This window comes from Notamacropus eugenii, chromosome 1 (genome assembly GCF_028372415.1).
Source record: "Notamacropus eugenii isolate mMacEug1 chromosome 1, mMacEug1.pri_v2, whole genome shotgun sequence".
NCBI lineage: Eukaryota > Metazoa > Chordata > Mammalia > Diprotodontia > Macropodidae > Notamacropus > Notamacropus eugenii.
In genome coordinates, this window is record NC_092872.1 from 214,247,156 (window position 1) to 214,262,756 (window position 15,601).

Genomic DNA, 15,601 nt, shown 5'->3' on the forward strand with positions numbered 1-15,601 from the left:
CACGTGTGGGGGGCGCTCCACCACGCCCCAAGGTTCACTAGTCCGACTCTCCCATTTTACAGATAGGGAAACTGAGGCTGGGAAGAAGGGACTTGCTCAAGGTCATAATCAAGAAGCCTCTTAAAAGTTAAAAGGAGTTCAAAGGCCCGCCCAGTGGACACCAGGCAGGTGGGCGGGGAGAGGAAGCGGCCAGAGGAGGGGTCAGAAAGAAGAGTCGACCACTAGGCGCTGGACTCTCCTGGAATTCTGGGAACTGAAGGTCCCCTTGTCCTTCCCGAGCTTACGTGCGCTCCGTGACCCATCTCCTCGCACATGCGCACTAACGCCCTCGGAAGGTTTCTTCCCATTCCCCCACCCCCACACTGAGGCTGGCACCCATTGGCTAGGGAGGGGAGCGCATGCGCAGACCTACCGAGTTATGGGCTTGAGTTGAGAGAGCGGAAAGATTTAGGGAAGAGCGCGCGCACGTCCTGGCGGGCCTGGGGCGAAAAGAGCCTCATTGCGCAGGCGCGGAGGCGGGGCCAGGGTGGGGCGGAGCTGGGATTGAGGAGCCGGCTGGTGGCGAGCTCCGCCTGAATCTCAGTGCGTGCTCGCCTGTGTGCCGGTCTGCTCGCTCCCCGCCGCCCAGAGACCCCGCGCCGCCATGGCCGCCTACAAACTGGTGCTGATCCGGCATGGAGAGAGCGCCTGGAACCTGGAGAACCGCTTCAGCGGCTGGTACGACGCGGACCTGAGCCCTGCCGGGCACGAGGAGGCCAAGCGCGGCGGCCAGGCGCTGCGAGGTACGGGGCAGGGCCGCGAAAGGGCCCGGGAGGCGTCCCGGGGGGGAGGGGAGGCCCCTCCCCATCCCCAGCCAGGCCTCCCCAGGGCCCGGCTTCCCTCCCCCAGCGCCCCCTCCCCTCCCCCCATCCTGCGCTCACTCCATCCTGGGCTTCCGCTGAGCTATTGGGGGGGTTCATTTTACAGATGGGGAAATGGAGCAAGCTGAGCCCCCCGTCCTTATTCTCCCATTTCCTCCCCTTCCCCGCTATCCCCATCCCGCCTCCGTCCCAGGGCCGGCCTCCCTGTATTTGTGGGCTGTTTCTTTATAACGGGGGAAAGCAAAGGGGCCCCTCCCCCACTATTCCTGTCCTACTTTCATCTTAATAACCCCTGGGTTTCTTTTTCTAGATGGGGAAATGAAGGGTCCTCTATTTCCCATTATCCCCATTGTCTTTTCCCTCCCTCCCCCTTCCCTTCCTCCCACGTTCATTCTAGGGTCTGTATTACTGATTGTTCCATTTATAGAGGAAAAAACTGAAACACCCCCCCCATCCCACCTCCATCTTGTGGTTCCCCAGGTTATTAAGGGGGCTATATTTCATTTTCAGATGGGGAAACTGAGGAAACTGGAATCCTCTCCCTCCCACTGTCATCTCCACCTCCTTCCTAGGGCCTCCTTTATGTGATGGGCTGTTTCATTTTACAGATGGAGACACTGAGGGGAACTGAACTTCCCCATCACCTCTATTTCTCCCTTCCCCCTCCCATGTGCTAAGGGCAGTTTTGTTTTGTAGCTAGGGATGAGGAAAACTGAAGCTCATATCTCCCCTTCCCATCCCTGGGTGCTCCCCCAGGTTATCCTTACAGATGGGGAAACTGAGGTGACAGATCCTGAGGTGGAGGAGATAGATGCTGGTTTTTCACCCCCAGAGCAGAGCTCTTCATTTTGGGATCTGGTTTTAGGCACCCTTTCCAGGTCCCCAGAGGCAGTGATCTTGGGATCCATCATCACCATGTGGTGAACATACTTTGGAGGCTTTGGAAAGAGGATAGAAGTACCAGACTTCTGGCCCAGGGAGGTTCTAGATAGTCACAGGGCCATGTGGTGACTGTGTGATCTAGTCCCATCTATTTTACTGATGAGGAAACAGGTCCAGAGGAAAGTGATAGGTCATACAGCCATTTTATGGTAGATGTAGGACTAGAACCCAGCTCCAGTCCTGTGCAATCACCACTCCTCGGTACAGGCTCTTTGTTGGGAAGTAGTATTAGGTCAGAGAAGGTGACCCAGGCTGTCATCACTGTTGGCTTGCAGCCTTACTCCCATTATCTGGGGGAGGAAGGGGTGGGTGTTAGGAAGAAGTCTTTGTCAAGGACTGTGGGCAAAGGCGGGTGTGATGGGATTCTCTGTTCTACATGGAGTTTTTCTATTTCCAAAAGACTCTTCTATGTGACTCTGAAATACTAACATATTCTAATGACTCAGAAATTCTAAGTAATTTAACAAGCATTTAATAAGTAGCTACTATATGCCATCCCCTGTGCTAAGGATACAAAGAAAGGCAAAAAAGAACACTTTTCTCAAAGAGTCTAATGGGTCACAGTCTAGTGGGTTTAATTCCGGGACAAGACTGCTGGTGTGAGCCTGTGTGCATGCGCTGATGTTTTTCCTTATAGTCCTTCATCTAAGAAGAGGACGGTTCAGAAGGGTTATTGGCACATGAAGGAGATGTATTTAGAGCAGTCATTTGTTCCTCGCACTCTCCATCAGTTCTTGTCTTCACAGCAGGCCCTTTTAAAAGGAATTAGAGCTCTGGAAAATCTGGGAAATGATTCTGTTTTTGAAGTGGGGAGTGTACATATATTAGGACGGGTCTAATGTGACCTTGCCATCATTTGGTAAATGGGAGAGGCCCAACAGTTTGCTATGGCTGTGAGAAATATGAGGTACTGATGAGGTTGGCACCATTTTCTTTAGCTCTAGCAGAAGGAACAGGACTGCTATGATTCACTGTTAGCTTTGCATGTCTTACGCAGAGTAGAACAGATTGCAGCTTCCCTCATTTTAATACTGAGGGTGAGGCCAGTGAGAGCTGCAGGTCCCACCCATTTTGCAAAGTCTTATTTCAGCCAAGCAGCCAAGTTACCCTGGGCAGGTAGTGGATGAGATGAATGAAAATCTAGCTTTCTGTTCTTTAGGGCTACTCCCCAGCACCTCACTTTGGCTCTATTTTTGTATGATGGTGGATTTGTGTATGTTCTTTTCAGAGTACCTACAAGTAACTCGGATAACATGTTTGCTTCTTGGGGGGGCTGTTTAGTTAGCCTAGCTTCCATCTTGAGGTTTTCTGTTCCTACTGAAAATAACTGGGTAAAGCAAACCCCAGTACCTTTTGATTATGAAATACTGAGTCATTGTACTAAGAATTTGAATTGGATTACTAACGAGTCACTTGTCTACCTTTTTTGTGGTAGAGGGAAGGCTGAAGGTGTGGAATTGAAAAAGAACTTGTGCCAAATTACATTTACATGTCACCATTTCATTGGAAGGCATTCAATGGTGATTCATTTTCCACTTTATTTCTGGTTTTCATAGGTTATACTCTCAGTTAAATCACTGGCAGGAAATTACATTTCATACATATTTATTACTAACCTCAGTGTGAAGCAACATCCAGGAGAGTTCTACATATTTCTTAAAGTCTCTTGCAACTTTGCAAAGGGAAATATTGTATCTGTTGTTCTCCTTCCTTTTGTCTACTCCAAGACTGAATTAGCAGCCATCCAGTGAGGGTATTTGTTTTATTTGGGAAGGGGAGGATGGAAAAGGTCAAACCTTTTTGCTAGTAAAAAATCAGTTGTATTGGGGAGAACAAGGGAGAGTTGGCTTCAAAAGGTTGACAGTAACTCACTTATTTGGCACTTTTCCAGTTCAAAAAGCACTTTCTTTACAATAATCTCATTACGTAGGTAGAGCAAGTATCATTATTTTACAGATGGAAACAGAGAGAGATAACGGACATGCCTCTAATTACATAGCTAGTAATTGTCAGAGCTGGGATTTAGACTCCCAAGTCCATTGCCCTTTCCATGTAACTGACAACCATTGGGATGTTGATGGGAGGGAAAAGTTGTTATGTATGATATCAATTGATTAAATATTTACTGTGTACATAGCCCTCTACCCTTTGCAGTGAGTGTTGGGAGTAGGGAAGGCTTTAGCATTTATGAGTAGTTTAGGAATACAGTGATCTCTGGGACAAAAGCTTGTGTGGTGGCTCTTTCTGATCAGCTTATCACTTGGGATTCTTCCAGATGCTGGCTATGAATTTGATATCTGCTTCACCTCTGTCCAGAAGAGAGCAATTCGTACCCTTTGGACAGTACTAGATGCCATTGACCAGATGTGGTTGCCTGTAGTGAGGACTTGGCGCCTCAATGAGCGGCACTATGGAGGTCTGACAGGCCTCAACAAAGCAGAGACTGCTGCTAAGCATGGTGAGGCACAGGTGAAGATCTGGCGACGATCCTACGACATCCCACCACCTCCAATGGAGCCTGACCACCCCTTCTACAGCAACATCAGCAAGGTAGGGATTGACTCAGGTTTGCTTTAATACAGACTAAATCAGTACAGGTCAGGTGACCAGAACCTGGAACTCTGCGTTTAGAAAAATAGGTGGTGTCAGCCGCTTAATTTGTTTGTTAGATTTGGTGATTTCTGTTTGTCAGTTTAGCTGAGCCAGAACCAGATAACTTGAAATATGCAGACATTCTTTTTCATATTGGTCTGGACAAATGAAAAATGACTGTTCGGGAGATTTCCTGTTGCAGTGGCATATTAACATTATTGCTTCACTTCTTGCACTTAGAAGGGACCAAAATAGTCAAAGCGCTGGTCAGCTTGGATTACTCTTTAATTGGACTTGGACTATTTTTTTTTTTTTGTTCAGCTGTGACTATTTACATCCCTTTGAGAACTAGCATTATGAAAGGTGACAGTTAATTCCTGGTTTTATCCTTTTATTTCTTCCAGTTTCAAACACATCTTCTGTTATTTTGGGACAAGGCATCAGCCTTAATTGAAAGGGTTATATTCTAGTTTACTGCCTTTTCTAGGGATTTCCTCTGTCAAAAGGATGCACTTTGCAAATAATATTTCTTTTCACTGTGCCTATCATATCAGATGAAATAGTTGCCAGCAGCATTTTTAAGTGATATTCTTTTAGCTTTCAAAGGCTGAGTTTATATCAGTAGTAAAATCTCAGAAGAATATATACCTTTTCCCCAACAATCTGGAATTTAACATAGTACTTTTAGAAACATTCTACAGAAAACCAAATACCTCTATGCATTTTGGCACCAAAGAAGTACCTTAAAGAGGCTAGAAGAGAATTATTGGCATCATGTGGGCCAGGCTAAGAACTAAGAAGGAATGGGTTGATTGGGTTCCTTTTAGGAACCTCAAAAGACTCCTTTTGCTTGCTGACAAGTTTTAAATGTGTATTTTAGAATCTGGGGTGGAGAGAAAAGTTATGCACTAGAATAAACAAGTGCAAAAATTGACTCTTGACTTTACTTCACCCTTCCTATGAGTCTCTGATCTGTTCTTAAGTATTTAACTGACATTTGGAAGTCAGATATCCGAATGTCACCAAATGACAGTTCTTTTAGGTTAAGGACTAGTTTTGGAGTCAATCAAATTCATACGTAACTACTGAGTTCTTTGACATTTTTGGTGAGAAATTAACGTATGTCTCCAGGATCGTCGCTATGCAGATCTGACTGAGGATCAGCTGCCTTCCTGTGAGAGCCTGAAAGACACCATTGCCCGAGCTCTACCATTCTGGAATGAGGAAATCGTCCCCCAGATCAAGGAAGGCAAACGTGTTCTGATTGCAGCCCATGGCAATAGTCTTCGAGGGATTGTCAAACATCTTGAAAGTATGTAGATTTGCTGTATCGGGACTGGAATTCTGGATACAGGTTGGAGGGGGTGAGATAGAACTTGGAAGAACTTAAGGAGGAACTTGGCAAACACAAGGACCAGTACATTAGGACCTAAGTTAAGTGAAACCTCTAAAGGAAGAGTGATATAGGTTGTAGCCTCAAATCTTTATTAGTTTTAATCTTCATCTTTATTAGTTTTAAAATTTAAAAAAAAAGCCACAAAGAACTTTGAGAACAAGGAAAGACTGCATCTGCTGTGGAGGACTGAATTTAAATTCCAGCTGTGACCATGGGTAAATCACTTCAATTCTCTGGGTCTTAAGTTTTTCATTGTAAAATGAGAGGGTCCAGTTCAAGAAGTTTTTGTTTAATTACTGTGGCAAAACTGTTACCCTGATCCATCACTCTCATTCACCTCACATAAACAGCAAGTTTCCATGTTACTTTTGTAACATCTCACACATCTGACTGTGTTTGTATGTAGTCTCTCCCCCTCTTTAATCTGTCCTCTATGCACTTGCCAGGGTGGTTTTCCTTAAGCCTTGGTCTGACCATGTTTATTCTTTTCAAACTAGCGGCTTCCTGCTGCCTTTGGGGTCAAATATCAACTCCTTTGTTTTTGCCTTTTAAAGACCTGCATAGCCTGGCTTCATCCTTATTTTACATTCCAAGACTGGTCAGCTTCTTCATCCTTGGCACTGTCTGCTCTCTTTGTACTCGCCACCTACCATTTCTGGGATACTCTTCCTCCTCATCTCTCTGGCTTTTGGAGGCCTTTCCTTGCCTTTCCATGACTCTTCTTGTCTTTCCTGAGTTTATCTTCCATTTGCCTTGTCTATGTCCTTTTTGGACAGTTGTTTGCTTGTTAGTGCTCTCATGGTGGGAACTCCCTGAAGGGAAGGACTGTTTTTGTCCTTTTTTATCCCCAGCAGTACCTGGCAGTCAGCAACAAATAGTTGTTGACCAGTAGATGTCCCCTTCTCTTTAACCTCATAGAGTCTCTGTCTTCTTTGAAGATTCACCTCAAGTACCATCGTCCACAAAGCCTTTCCTGATCCCTGCCCCAAATGGTAGTTCTGTGTCTCCTTGATATACATACAAGTGTTTGGCTGCAGCTATTGCAATGGTGGCAAGAGGAGTCACACACACACACTCTCTCTCTCTCTCTCTTTCTCTCTCTTTCTCTCTCTCTCTCCTTTATAGAATGTAAGCTCTTCAAGAGTAAGATTTGATTCTTTTTTTTATTTATATTCCCCTGACTTAGCACAGAGTGTGGTACATAGTAGGTGGTAAATTGATAAGAGTAACTGGTATGCTAGGCCCTGAGAATAAAAAGAAAGAAACAGGCCCTGTTCCCAGAGGACTCTAGAATTCTACAAGAGGGTGCTGGAGACGGGGAGACACAGACAGCAAAATGTATACAAGAATATTACAAGGGATGTTGAAGAAGGAGGAGGGCTCATAATAACTGAGGGGATCATTCCTATCTTCCTTCATTGTGGAAGTGGAACTTAATTTTAGCTTTGGATGAAAACAAGGATTCTGAGTGCTGATGATAGAAAAAGAGGCAAAAGGTAGTCCCCGCCCTCAGGAAGCTCACAGTTTAAAGGGGAGACAATATATAGATGAGCCGTATGCAGGATAAATAGGAAAGAATTAAGAAAAGGCACTAGGATTAAGGTTGGGAAAAGCTTCCTGTAGAAGATAGGACTCTAGATAAGATTTTAAGAGAACCAGGGAAGGCAACTAGGTAGAGATGAAAGAGAGCATTCCAGGCATGGGAGTTAGCCAGAGAAAATGCCTGGAGCCAAGAGATGGAGTCTTGTTAATGGAAGGCCACTTAAGCCTTTGGGGAAATCATTTCCTTGCTGTGGGTCTGTTTCTTCTGCAAAACGAAAGGGGTTGGACTAGGCCTTGAGGTCCCTTTCAGCCTCTGATTCTGTATGGGGTATTTCTAGGTCTGTCTGAAGAAGCAATCATGGAGCTGAATCTGCCCACTGGCATACCCATCGTGTATGAGTTGGACAAGAATCTGAAACCTATCAAACCCATGCAGTTCCTTGGGGATGAAGAGACCGTGCGCAAAGCCATGGAAGCCGTGGCAGCCCAAGGCAAGGCCAAGAAGTGAATGCAGGCTACCAGCATTTGCCAGCAGTAGCCAGGTCCTTCCCTTCTCACTGTCCCCACCACATCTCTCCCCTGCCTGCTCCACACACTGACCATCACCTTAGGGATCACAACACATGGCTGCAGGTGGGGAACTGATGGTTCCTTTTCTCATTTCCTCCCTATTTCAAACCAGTTCTTTTCTCTCTTGTTGCCCTTCCCCTTAACCACATTAGTCAGAATACCTCTGGGGTGGTTTGGCTCAGTAAGGACCTGGTTAGGGGTTAAGGATGGGGACATAGTAAGAAGTGACCAATGTGAGGAGTTGAAAGAAGCAATTGGTCCAATTATTCCTATGAGCCAGTCCTGCCAGTAGGGCAGCCCTTTCAGGGGCTGCTGTAGGAAGTTGCCTATAACCCGGGTGGTCATTTAGCAAATCATAAGTCTTACTTCCTCCCTAATCCAAGAAAAATGGATCTGGGAGGTTGAGATTATGTCCTCATGTTTACTTGTCGCATTTACTTTCACAAAAAACCCTTCTAGGTAGGTTATTAGTGGCTTTTGAAATTAAAGTGTCCCACTTGGTAGTCATCAGAGATCTCAAGCCCAGTCAGAGAAGGAAAGAGTTCCTTGATTTCTAAAGGGTGGATAAGTACATCCCACTGTGTGTTTTATAGCCCCTGCTCTGCTCTGTGGCAGTGAAATGCCCCTAGATCATGTTGAAATGTGTCTCAGTGTCCCATTGCTTCCATCTTATGTCCAGCCACCTGGGTCCTCATCAGTTGTAGCATAACTGTACTAACTCTGCCCCCCCACCTTTTTTGTTGTTCATTATAATAAAGGAGTGATGTGCAATACTTCTGTGTGCTGTGTATTGTCTCTTGTCCCCCAGGAAAGCCTTACCACAAATTAACCCTTTTCATCATTCTAGGCTTCCTTTTATGGCAGATTATGGCTTTGACAATCTCTGAATTTGGAAGTCTCATAGCTGCCCCTTAGCAGAATTTTGATTAGATAGATAAAACTGCCCAAGGTATCCTTATATACCAGGCTGTTTCTTCTGTTCCTGTACAAGGGATTCAAGGAAAAAATCTCTGTATTTTGATTCAGATTTAGTAGTCCCAGTCCCTGACTTATCCCAGGTGGGGAATCATCCAAATGTTAATGTGCCTCTCTTAAAGTGAATTCTGGGGTTGGGATCTCAGAGGCCCTCCATCTGAACAGAAACCCCTCTTAAATCTTCTGGATAGATGAACAGTTATCCAACTTACTGGAAAACCCAGAGATGGGGAGGCTGTTTTGGCACAGCTCTGAAACTTTGTTGTTAACATCTATCCTTTTGCCGTTTGGGGCCAAGTAAAAAATGTGACCCTTTCACAATATAGTAGTTAAAACACATTCTAGAATATAAGCAGGCAATTGACTGAGATTTGTCAGTGTCCAACTTGACAAGGACTAACATACATGTAGTTTTTTTTTTCCTAGTTATTTCACTCCTAGACTATGTAGCACAGCAGAAAAACAATGGCCCGGGTCAGTCAGTGAATATATATTAAGTGCCTACTATATATGCTAGGCACTGTGCAAGCAATGAAGACACAAAGAAAGGCAGAAGACAGTTCTGCTCTTGAGGAGACAACATGCAAACAAGGGATACACAGGATAAAGTTGAAATAATCAACAGAAGTAGGACACTGGAATTAAAAAGAGTTGAAGAGTTTCCAGTAGGAGGTGTGATTTTAGCTGGGCACTGCCTCACTCAAAAGTGAGACCTTGAAAAGACTAGCTTAAAAGGGCCAAAGAAGTCTCCAACTGTATCCTGGGCCATCTCCAGTCGTCCTGATGATTATCAGGCCATTGGGCCCAAATGGCTCTGGAGAAGGAAGTGAGGCTGGTAACCTTGCACAGCCCTCTCTCACTCAAATCAAAGTCAACTGCAAGTCATGTCATCAGCTCCCTGATGTCATGGCCCTCTTTGAGAATGAAGGACAAACCACAACCACACAGAAAGTAAAGTAGGAGAGGGAGGAGAGTATTCCAAGCATGGGAGATAACCACTGAAAATGCATGGAATTGGTAGGTAAAAGTATCCTGCTGGAGGAATGGAAAAGCAGTATCACTGGGTTGAAGAGTATTTGGAGGGGGGTAAATTGTAAAAAGACTAGAACGGTGTTAGAGATGGGGTGGAGGAGATGTCGGAAAAAATTATGAAGGGCCCTGAACACCCAGCAGAATTTTATATCTGATCTGCAGATGACTGGAAGGGCCAATGAATTTACTGCGTACATGGTGACATGGTCAGACCTATGCTTTAGGAAGATTGCTTTGAAAGCTAGGTGGAGGATGGACTGAAGCCAGTTTATCAATGACATGAAGATGCCTCTCCATATGATATTCTAGTGCCACTAACCTAAGATGGAATGGATGAAACAAGCCATAACCTCGAGAATTATTCAATGAGACAACTTCTGAAATGAAGGATGGGTAGTATCCTGAGGGGGATGTAAATGGAGTTGTCATTTTCATGGAATCCAGGAAAAGGATTAGAAAGTGAGAAACTTGTGTTTGTTTAGTACTGTCCATACTGTCAGTGTTTAGAAAAGCACTAGTCACTAGGACTATTGCAACAGCCTTCTTTGTCCTTGATGCCCCACCCCGCCAATGAATCCTTTACATTGTAGCTATGTTAATAGCTACTGCCTCATAAACCCACCGTGCCTCATAAAACATTAAATGACTTCCTATGTTCTGCCAAATCTAAACTAGAATGGACGTTGAAAGCCTTCTAAGACTCCAGGGATCAGAAAAGTCTTTTAGTAAAAATGCTTTATTTGTCTGAAGGAAAACAAACAAGCCACATTTATCATAGCACTATCAGAGGAGTAGAAAAGGAACAGGAAATCACTTTGTTGGCTACTTCCAACATCAGATAATTTTCTTTTGCTGCCATCTCAAAGGGGAGAGAAAATTTATCCAAGGGATTTGTGATAAATAGGCTCAGGAATAATCCTCCATATACAGTGGATGTTTCAAGCAGTTATTTTGAAATGTGGTTTCTGGTAAGCCCAAGGTCTTTTGGTTTTGATCATATGTAGATAGTAGGAAACAGATGCCCTCAATATGGGGAAAGGATGTAGCTACCTATGTCTGCAGGAACTCAGGCTGTACTCGTGCTACTTTGCGGAATTCTTTGGTGTGTGTCCTAGGGCACTGCATCTCACACCAGCTGATGGGTACCATCTGGACACCTGCTGGAGAAAAGTTCTGAGTCAGCCATGGCACGAAACTGCAAAAACATCTCTATATCACTCATTTCAGTATCTTACCATTCCAGTGAAGGGCTCATGTAACCTTATATTAATAGCAGGATTTACCACAACTTCTAAAACAGCTCCCCCAATGTCATATTATAGATAATTCAAAAGGCAAGTGATAAGAAAAGAGACAATTTTGTCTCAAACCTCCAAGAGGTACAGCTTTTAGTAGGATAAAGCAGCACTGATTCACCTGATTCACTGTGGGCCACCACCACTCCCAGTTCATTTTCTGCAGTTGTCAACAGGTAGTTGGACTGTGCATCACCTAGGGAAATCTAGTCATATGTGTTTGGTTAAGGAAAATATATATTAAGCCAAAAAGTCTTTTCCACTCAGTGAGGGGAAAAAAGGCTTCCCTCTCTTGCCACTTGGGCTCTCCTCACTACAACTCTCCTCTTCCCTTTATAAAACATCAATATGTGTACAGGAATAAAGGATACCACTTTAGCCAGCACGATGTCACCTGGGCGGAAACTCTTATATATTTCAACCTGCAAAAAGAGAAATAATCAACTCATTAAGCTGAACATGGTTTTAAGACTACCAGGATAAAAATGATACAGCCCTTGCCCTTGGAAGAGCTTAGATTCTGGGGGTGGGGACATGACACATGTATATACAAAATAAATGCAAAGTAATTTTTGGCACGAAGGCACTAGCAACTGGATATCAGGAAAGGATTCACACAGATGGCATTTTATTAGAAGTTCTGAGGGTAATGAAGGATGCTAAGAGGTAGGAACAAGGTGGGAGAGCATTCTGGGCACTGTGGTTAGCCAATGCAAAGGTACAAAGAGGGGAGAGAGAGTACTGTGATGAACAGCAAGGCCAGTCTACCTGGACGGCCGTGTGTGAGAAAGACAGAAAGGGAGAACAAGGCCAAGTTGGGGAAGGGTTTTACAAGCCAAACAGAGACATTTATCCTAAGGACACTACAGAGCCAGTGAAGTTTACTAAATAGTGGAGTGACATGGTCAGACTTGGCCTTTAGGAAACTGATTTGAACAGAGGGAAAGGGAGAGAGAGAAGAAGAGGGAGAGGGGGAGAGAGAGAGTAAGAGAGAGACAGAGAGGGGGAGAGAGAGAGAGAAGAGACAGAGACAGAGAGGGACGGGGGGGGGAGGAGAGAAAGAGAGAAGGAGGGAGAGAGAGTGCGTGTGTGCGTGTTTTGAGGCAAGGACTAAGGGCTGTGTGAGTAGGAAATAGGGCAAAGTAAGAGATGCTGTAGGGGTATACAAGGCAAAATCTGGCCATATGGGGTAAGAGCTAGTAATATGTTCAGGATGATGTGGGGGCTGTGAAGCTGGCTGACATGTTAGCAGGAGGTTCTAACAGCACAGATCAACCATGTTCAATTCACTAAAATGAATGAATCCCATCTTTCTACAGATTTTTCTAGTTCCAAGTGACCATATGGAGCTAGGAAGTGGATCTATTTGCTTTGGAATTAACCATTTCATTTGAATTCAGCTCATTTTCTCCCAGCGGGTAGAAATCACACCTGTTCATCTTAATCCATTTTACTCTTTAAGGAACAAAGTATCTATTTAGAAATCTACAGTGCCAGGACCTAGGATTTTGACCTAGCTAAAAGCTCCCATATCTGGCTTAGAGTGAGAACCCATACTTAAATTTGAAGAAATGTTACTAAGTATTCTAGAAAAATGTACCAAATTAGAAGACAGAGCAAATTGTTCCTCTCTGGTCAATAAACAAAAAATCCACAGGGAGAAAAGGACTTGGGGGGCAGTGTGGCAAGAGGGGAAATCATTGTAGTAGTAGAAAAATGACAACTTTAGTATCACCGGGGACTCTTTCTCTGATATATTTGTCCTCAAATATGGTCTTTGAAATTAATTACAATAACAGGAACTTTGAGATTCCATAGTTATTAAGTTTTTTTTAAAAAATCATTACCTTGTCTTTTTCAGTAGCTCGAACATCTTCCTTCCTGTAAGGAAATTAAAAAAAAAAAAAGATTCTTCAAGAGAAACAACGACTTGCTTTCTAGGACCAAGGCCAGAGTAGCTGCTGGAATTGGGACGAATCATATTTGTTAATTAGCTGCCATCCAGAGGCACAAGATGGAAACACATCCCAAGATTACATCTTGGGCTAAGACCTCTATCCTGTCACAAGAGGCCCACATAGAATAGCCAGCAATTGTTCCTAGGGATGGGTCTGGAGAGAAGGAAGTTTCAGGATAGCTAAGACATGCGAAGGTATAAGAAAACTTATTAGCCCCTCCTGGAAAGAAGTGGCAGAAAATGACTGCACAGCTATTCAGAATCCTAGGATGGAAGAGACTTTCAGAGATTGAAGAATAAATGATCTTACATCCATGAAAAATGATTTCTGTCCCCTTTTCAAGGGAAAACTCGGGAAAAAGAACCCTACCCAGTAATTTCCTCCATTTCTAATAATCACCAGGGTTGGCCTATACAACTGCAATTACATGTAATCTTTAGGAGAAATAGGGCCTAACAAACTTACAATCAACTCTGGATGAACACATATCACCCTGATGCCTGCTAAGCACATACTTCAGTCAAATTTACTACCCTAGTCCAAACTTTCTCTGTGAAACACAAGAGAGATCACAGAGAAAGGAAGGCAGAGATATTAAAGAAACATGATGGATGTAGATCTGTAATATTTTGTTTAAAATCCCAGACTGTTTTGAAGCAAAATAAATAAATTTAAAAGCTTCCCACCTGATAGTGCCTCTAAAGGAGTTCTTGAGTGGTGTGGATCCCACATACAATATATGTACTTTGGCAAATCGAGAATTAATGCTGGAGACCTGTGCCATAGAGAAGATAATGGATGGATTAAAAATATTAGCAGCTGTCAGATAAAGAAATCCTGGTGATATATGGCAGAGATTTCTAAATAAGTAATTAAGGGAAATAAATTCTACTCTTAACTATCCTATTAACTAGGTAACTCACTTAATCTCTGTTTCAGTTTTCTCAATAATTTAGGGAAATTTGCCCTATTTCAGAATATCACATGAAATAAAATGAAAGCATGTTGAGAAGTAAACAAATGTAAGGCATTCCAGCAGGTTCGAATCCTTGGACAATTGAGCCATCGGTCTTTTAGGACCTTAACGAATCAAGAATATAGACTTAAAAACCTGAAATTCTGTAAGCTGTCTTTTCATTTGCAAAATTAAGACTGGGACATTTGTATGAATTCAATGAGTTCTTGTGAAGACGGGAATAAGCATGCACAGAAAACGTTTTATAAAGTGCAAAATGTTGTATGGGGTGTTCCAAAAGTCTTAGTGAAGTTTTAAGTTATTAAATCTTAGACACGGGAACCTATTAAAGCTTAAAATTGCACTAAGCCTTTTGGAACATCCTGTAGAAATGTGAATTAGTACCACTGCTCCTCAGTCTCTTTCAACATTACAACACATACTGTTCTGCTGGGGCTATTTATGAAGATACTAACATTACTCTAGCTTTCATCCTGGAGAAACTTTAGTGACACAAAATTAACTCATAGTCTCTTTCCTTAAAAATGTCTAATGAGATCTGAAGTTCGCTAGAACCTCTGAACGGTGAGGATTTTTGCTTTCGTTTTTTTCTCCTAAAGAATAAATCCCCCAGCTTTTAGAATTCAGAACCGGGTACCCACCGAGTAGGAAAATGACATTCCCTGTAAAGTAGAAAGGGGTTTTTACAGTCTAAAAGGTCACACGATGGAACAACCAGCAGCCCTGACCACTACTGCAGCCGGCGGACGGAGGCAAAGCCCGGCGCCCTGGGCATGTGGGAGCTCGGAGGCGGGTGGGCATTACCGCACCTTGCACGTTACGATCGTTCCCACATCTGGCAGCAGCTGGGACTCGGTCTCTCTGGTCACTGACACCACCGGGAGCTGCAGAGGGGACGAAGAACAGGGGCCTGAGCTCTACTCGGTGCCAGGTCAAGGGGGCCACGGGGCGGATTCAGTGGGGCTAGAGGCCCTGGCTCCGTCCGGCGGCCGACCCCAGGCTTTGGGGACGCAAAGGCCTACGGGGCTCCCCGGCGCCCCGCGAGGCCCCGCAGGCCGGCCTCACCTCGCCGTTGTCGCTCGTCTTCACCAGGCAGCCGGAGAGCGAGGAGAAGATATAGCCGTGCCGGGTGTAGGTGCCGCTGCCGGGGCTGGCCTCCTCCAAGTTACACAGTCGTTCGCCTGCGGAGGACAAACGTGGTGTCCATCCCTCCCATCCGGGCCCTCAGCGGCAGCTCGCCGGGCCGGCAACCCTTCCTCGGGGCTCACTCACCTGGGACGCAGTACCGCATCGGCGGCGCCATAGCCATGATCTCCCAACAGCCATTGCGAGAGACCGATCGTCAATCCATTGGTCGAAACGAAGTTGAGGGCCCGAGTAACAGAACTGCCAATTGGCTGGCGTACCACGTGGCTTCTCCAGGGCCTCCTCAGAGATTTCCCTCTCCTCCCAGAACTTCAGCT

The 15,601-nt window shown here is 44.6% G+C and overlaps 2 protein-coding genes across 3 annotated transcripts; one reads left to right on the forward strand and one right to left on the reverse strand.

Moving 5' to 3' along the window:
• Positions 1-293: 293 nt before the first annotated feature.
• On the forward strand, positions 294-8,675 carry PGAM1 (phosphoglycerate mutase 1). The gene is made up of 4 exons (XM_072626639.1): positions 294-782; positions 4,078-4,352; positions 5,526-5,706; positions 7,671-8,675. Exons 1-4 carry the CDS (start codon positions 644-646, stop codon positions 7,838-7,840), a joined length of 765 nt encoding a protein of 254 aa, XP_072482740.1. The 5' UTR covers positions 294-643; the 3' UTR covers positions 7,841-8,675.
• A 1,954-nt stretch (positions 8,676-10,629) lies between these two features.
• On the reverse strand, positions 10,630-15,553 carry EXOSC1 (exosome component 1). Of its 2 annotated transcripts, none has more exons than XM_072626657.1 (8): positions 15,411-15,553; positions 15,204-15,319; positions 14,948-15,022; positions 13,849-13,937; positions 13,052-13,085; positions 11,576-11,626; positions 11,326-11,410; positions 10,630-11,066 (listed from the first exon to the last, which is right to left on the reverse strand). In XM_072626657.1, the coding sequence occupies exons 1-8, from the start codon at positions 15,445-15,447 to the stop codon at positions 10,960-10,962; spliced, it is 594 nt and encodes a 197-aa protein (XP_072482758.1). In that variant the 5' UTR covers positions 15,448-15,553; the 3' UTR covers positions 10,630-10,959. The 2 variants fall into 2 exon arrangements, with proteins under 2 accessions (XP_072482758.1, XP_072482762.1); XM_072626661.1 differs by having other exon boundaries at positions 10,630-11,069.
• Between the last annotated feature and the right edge of the window lie 48 nt (positions 15,554-15,601).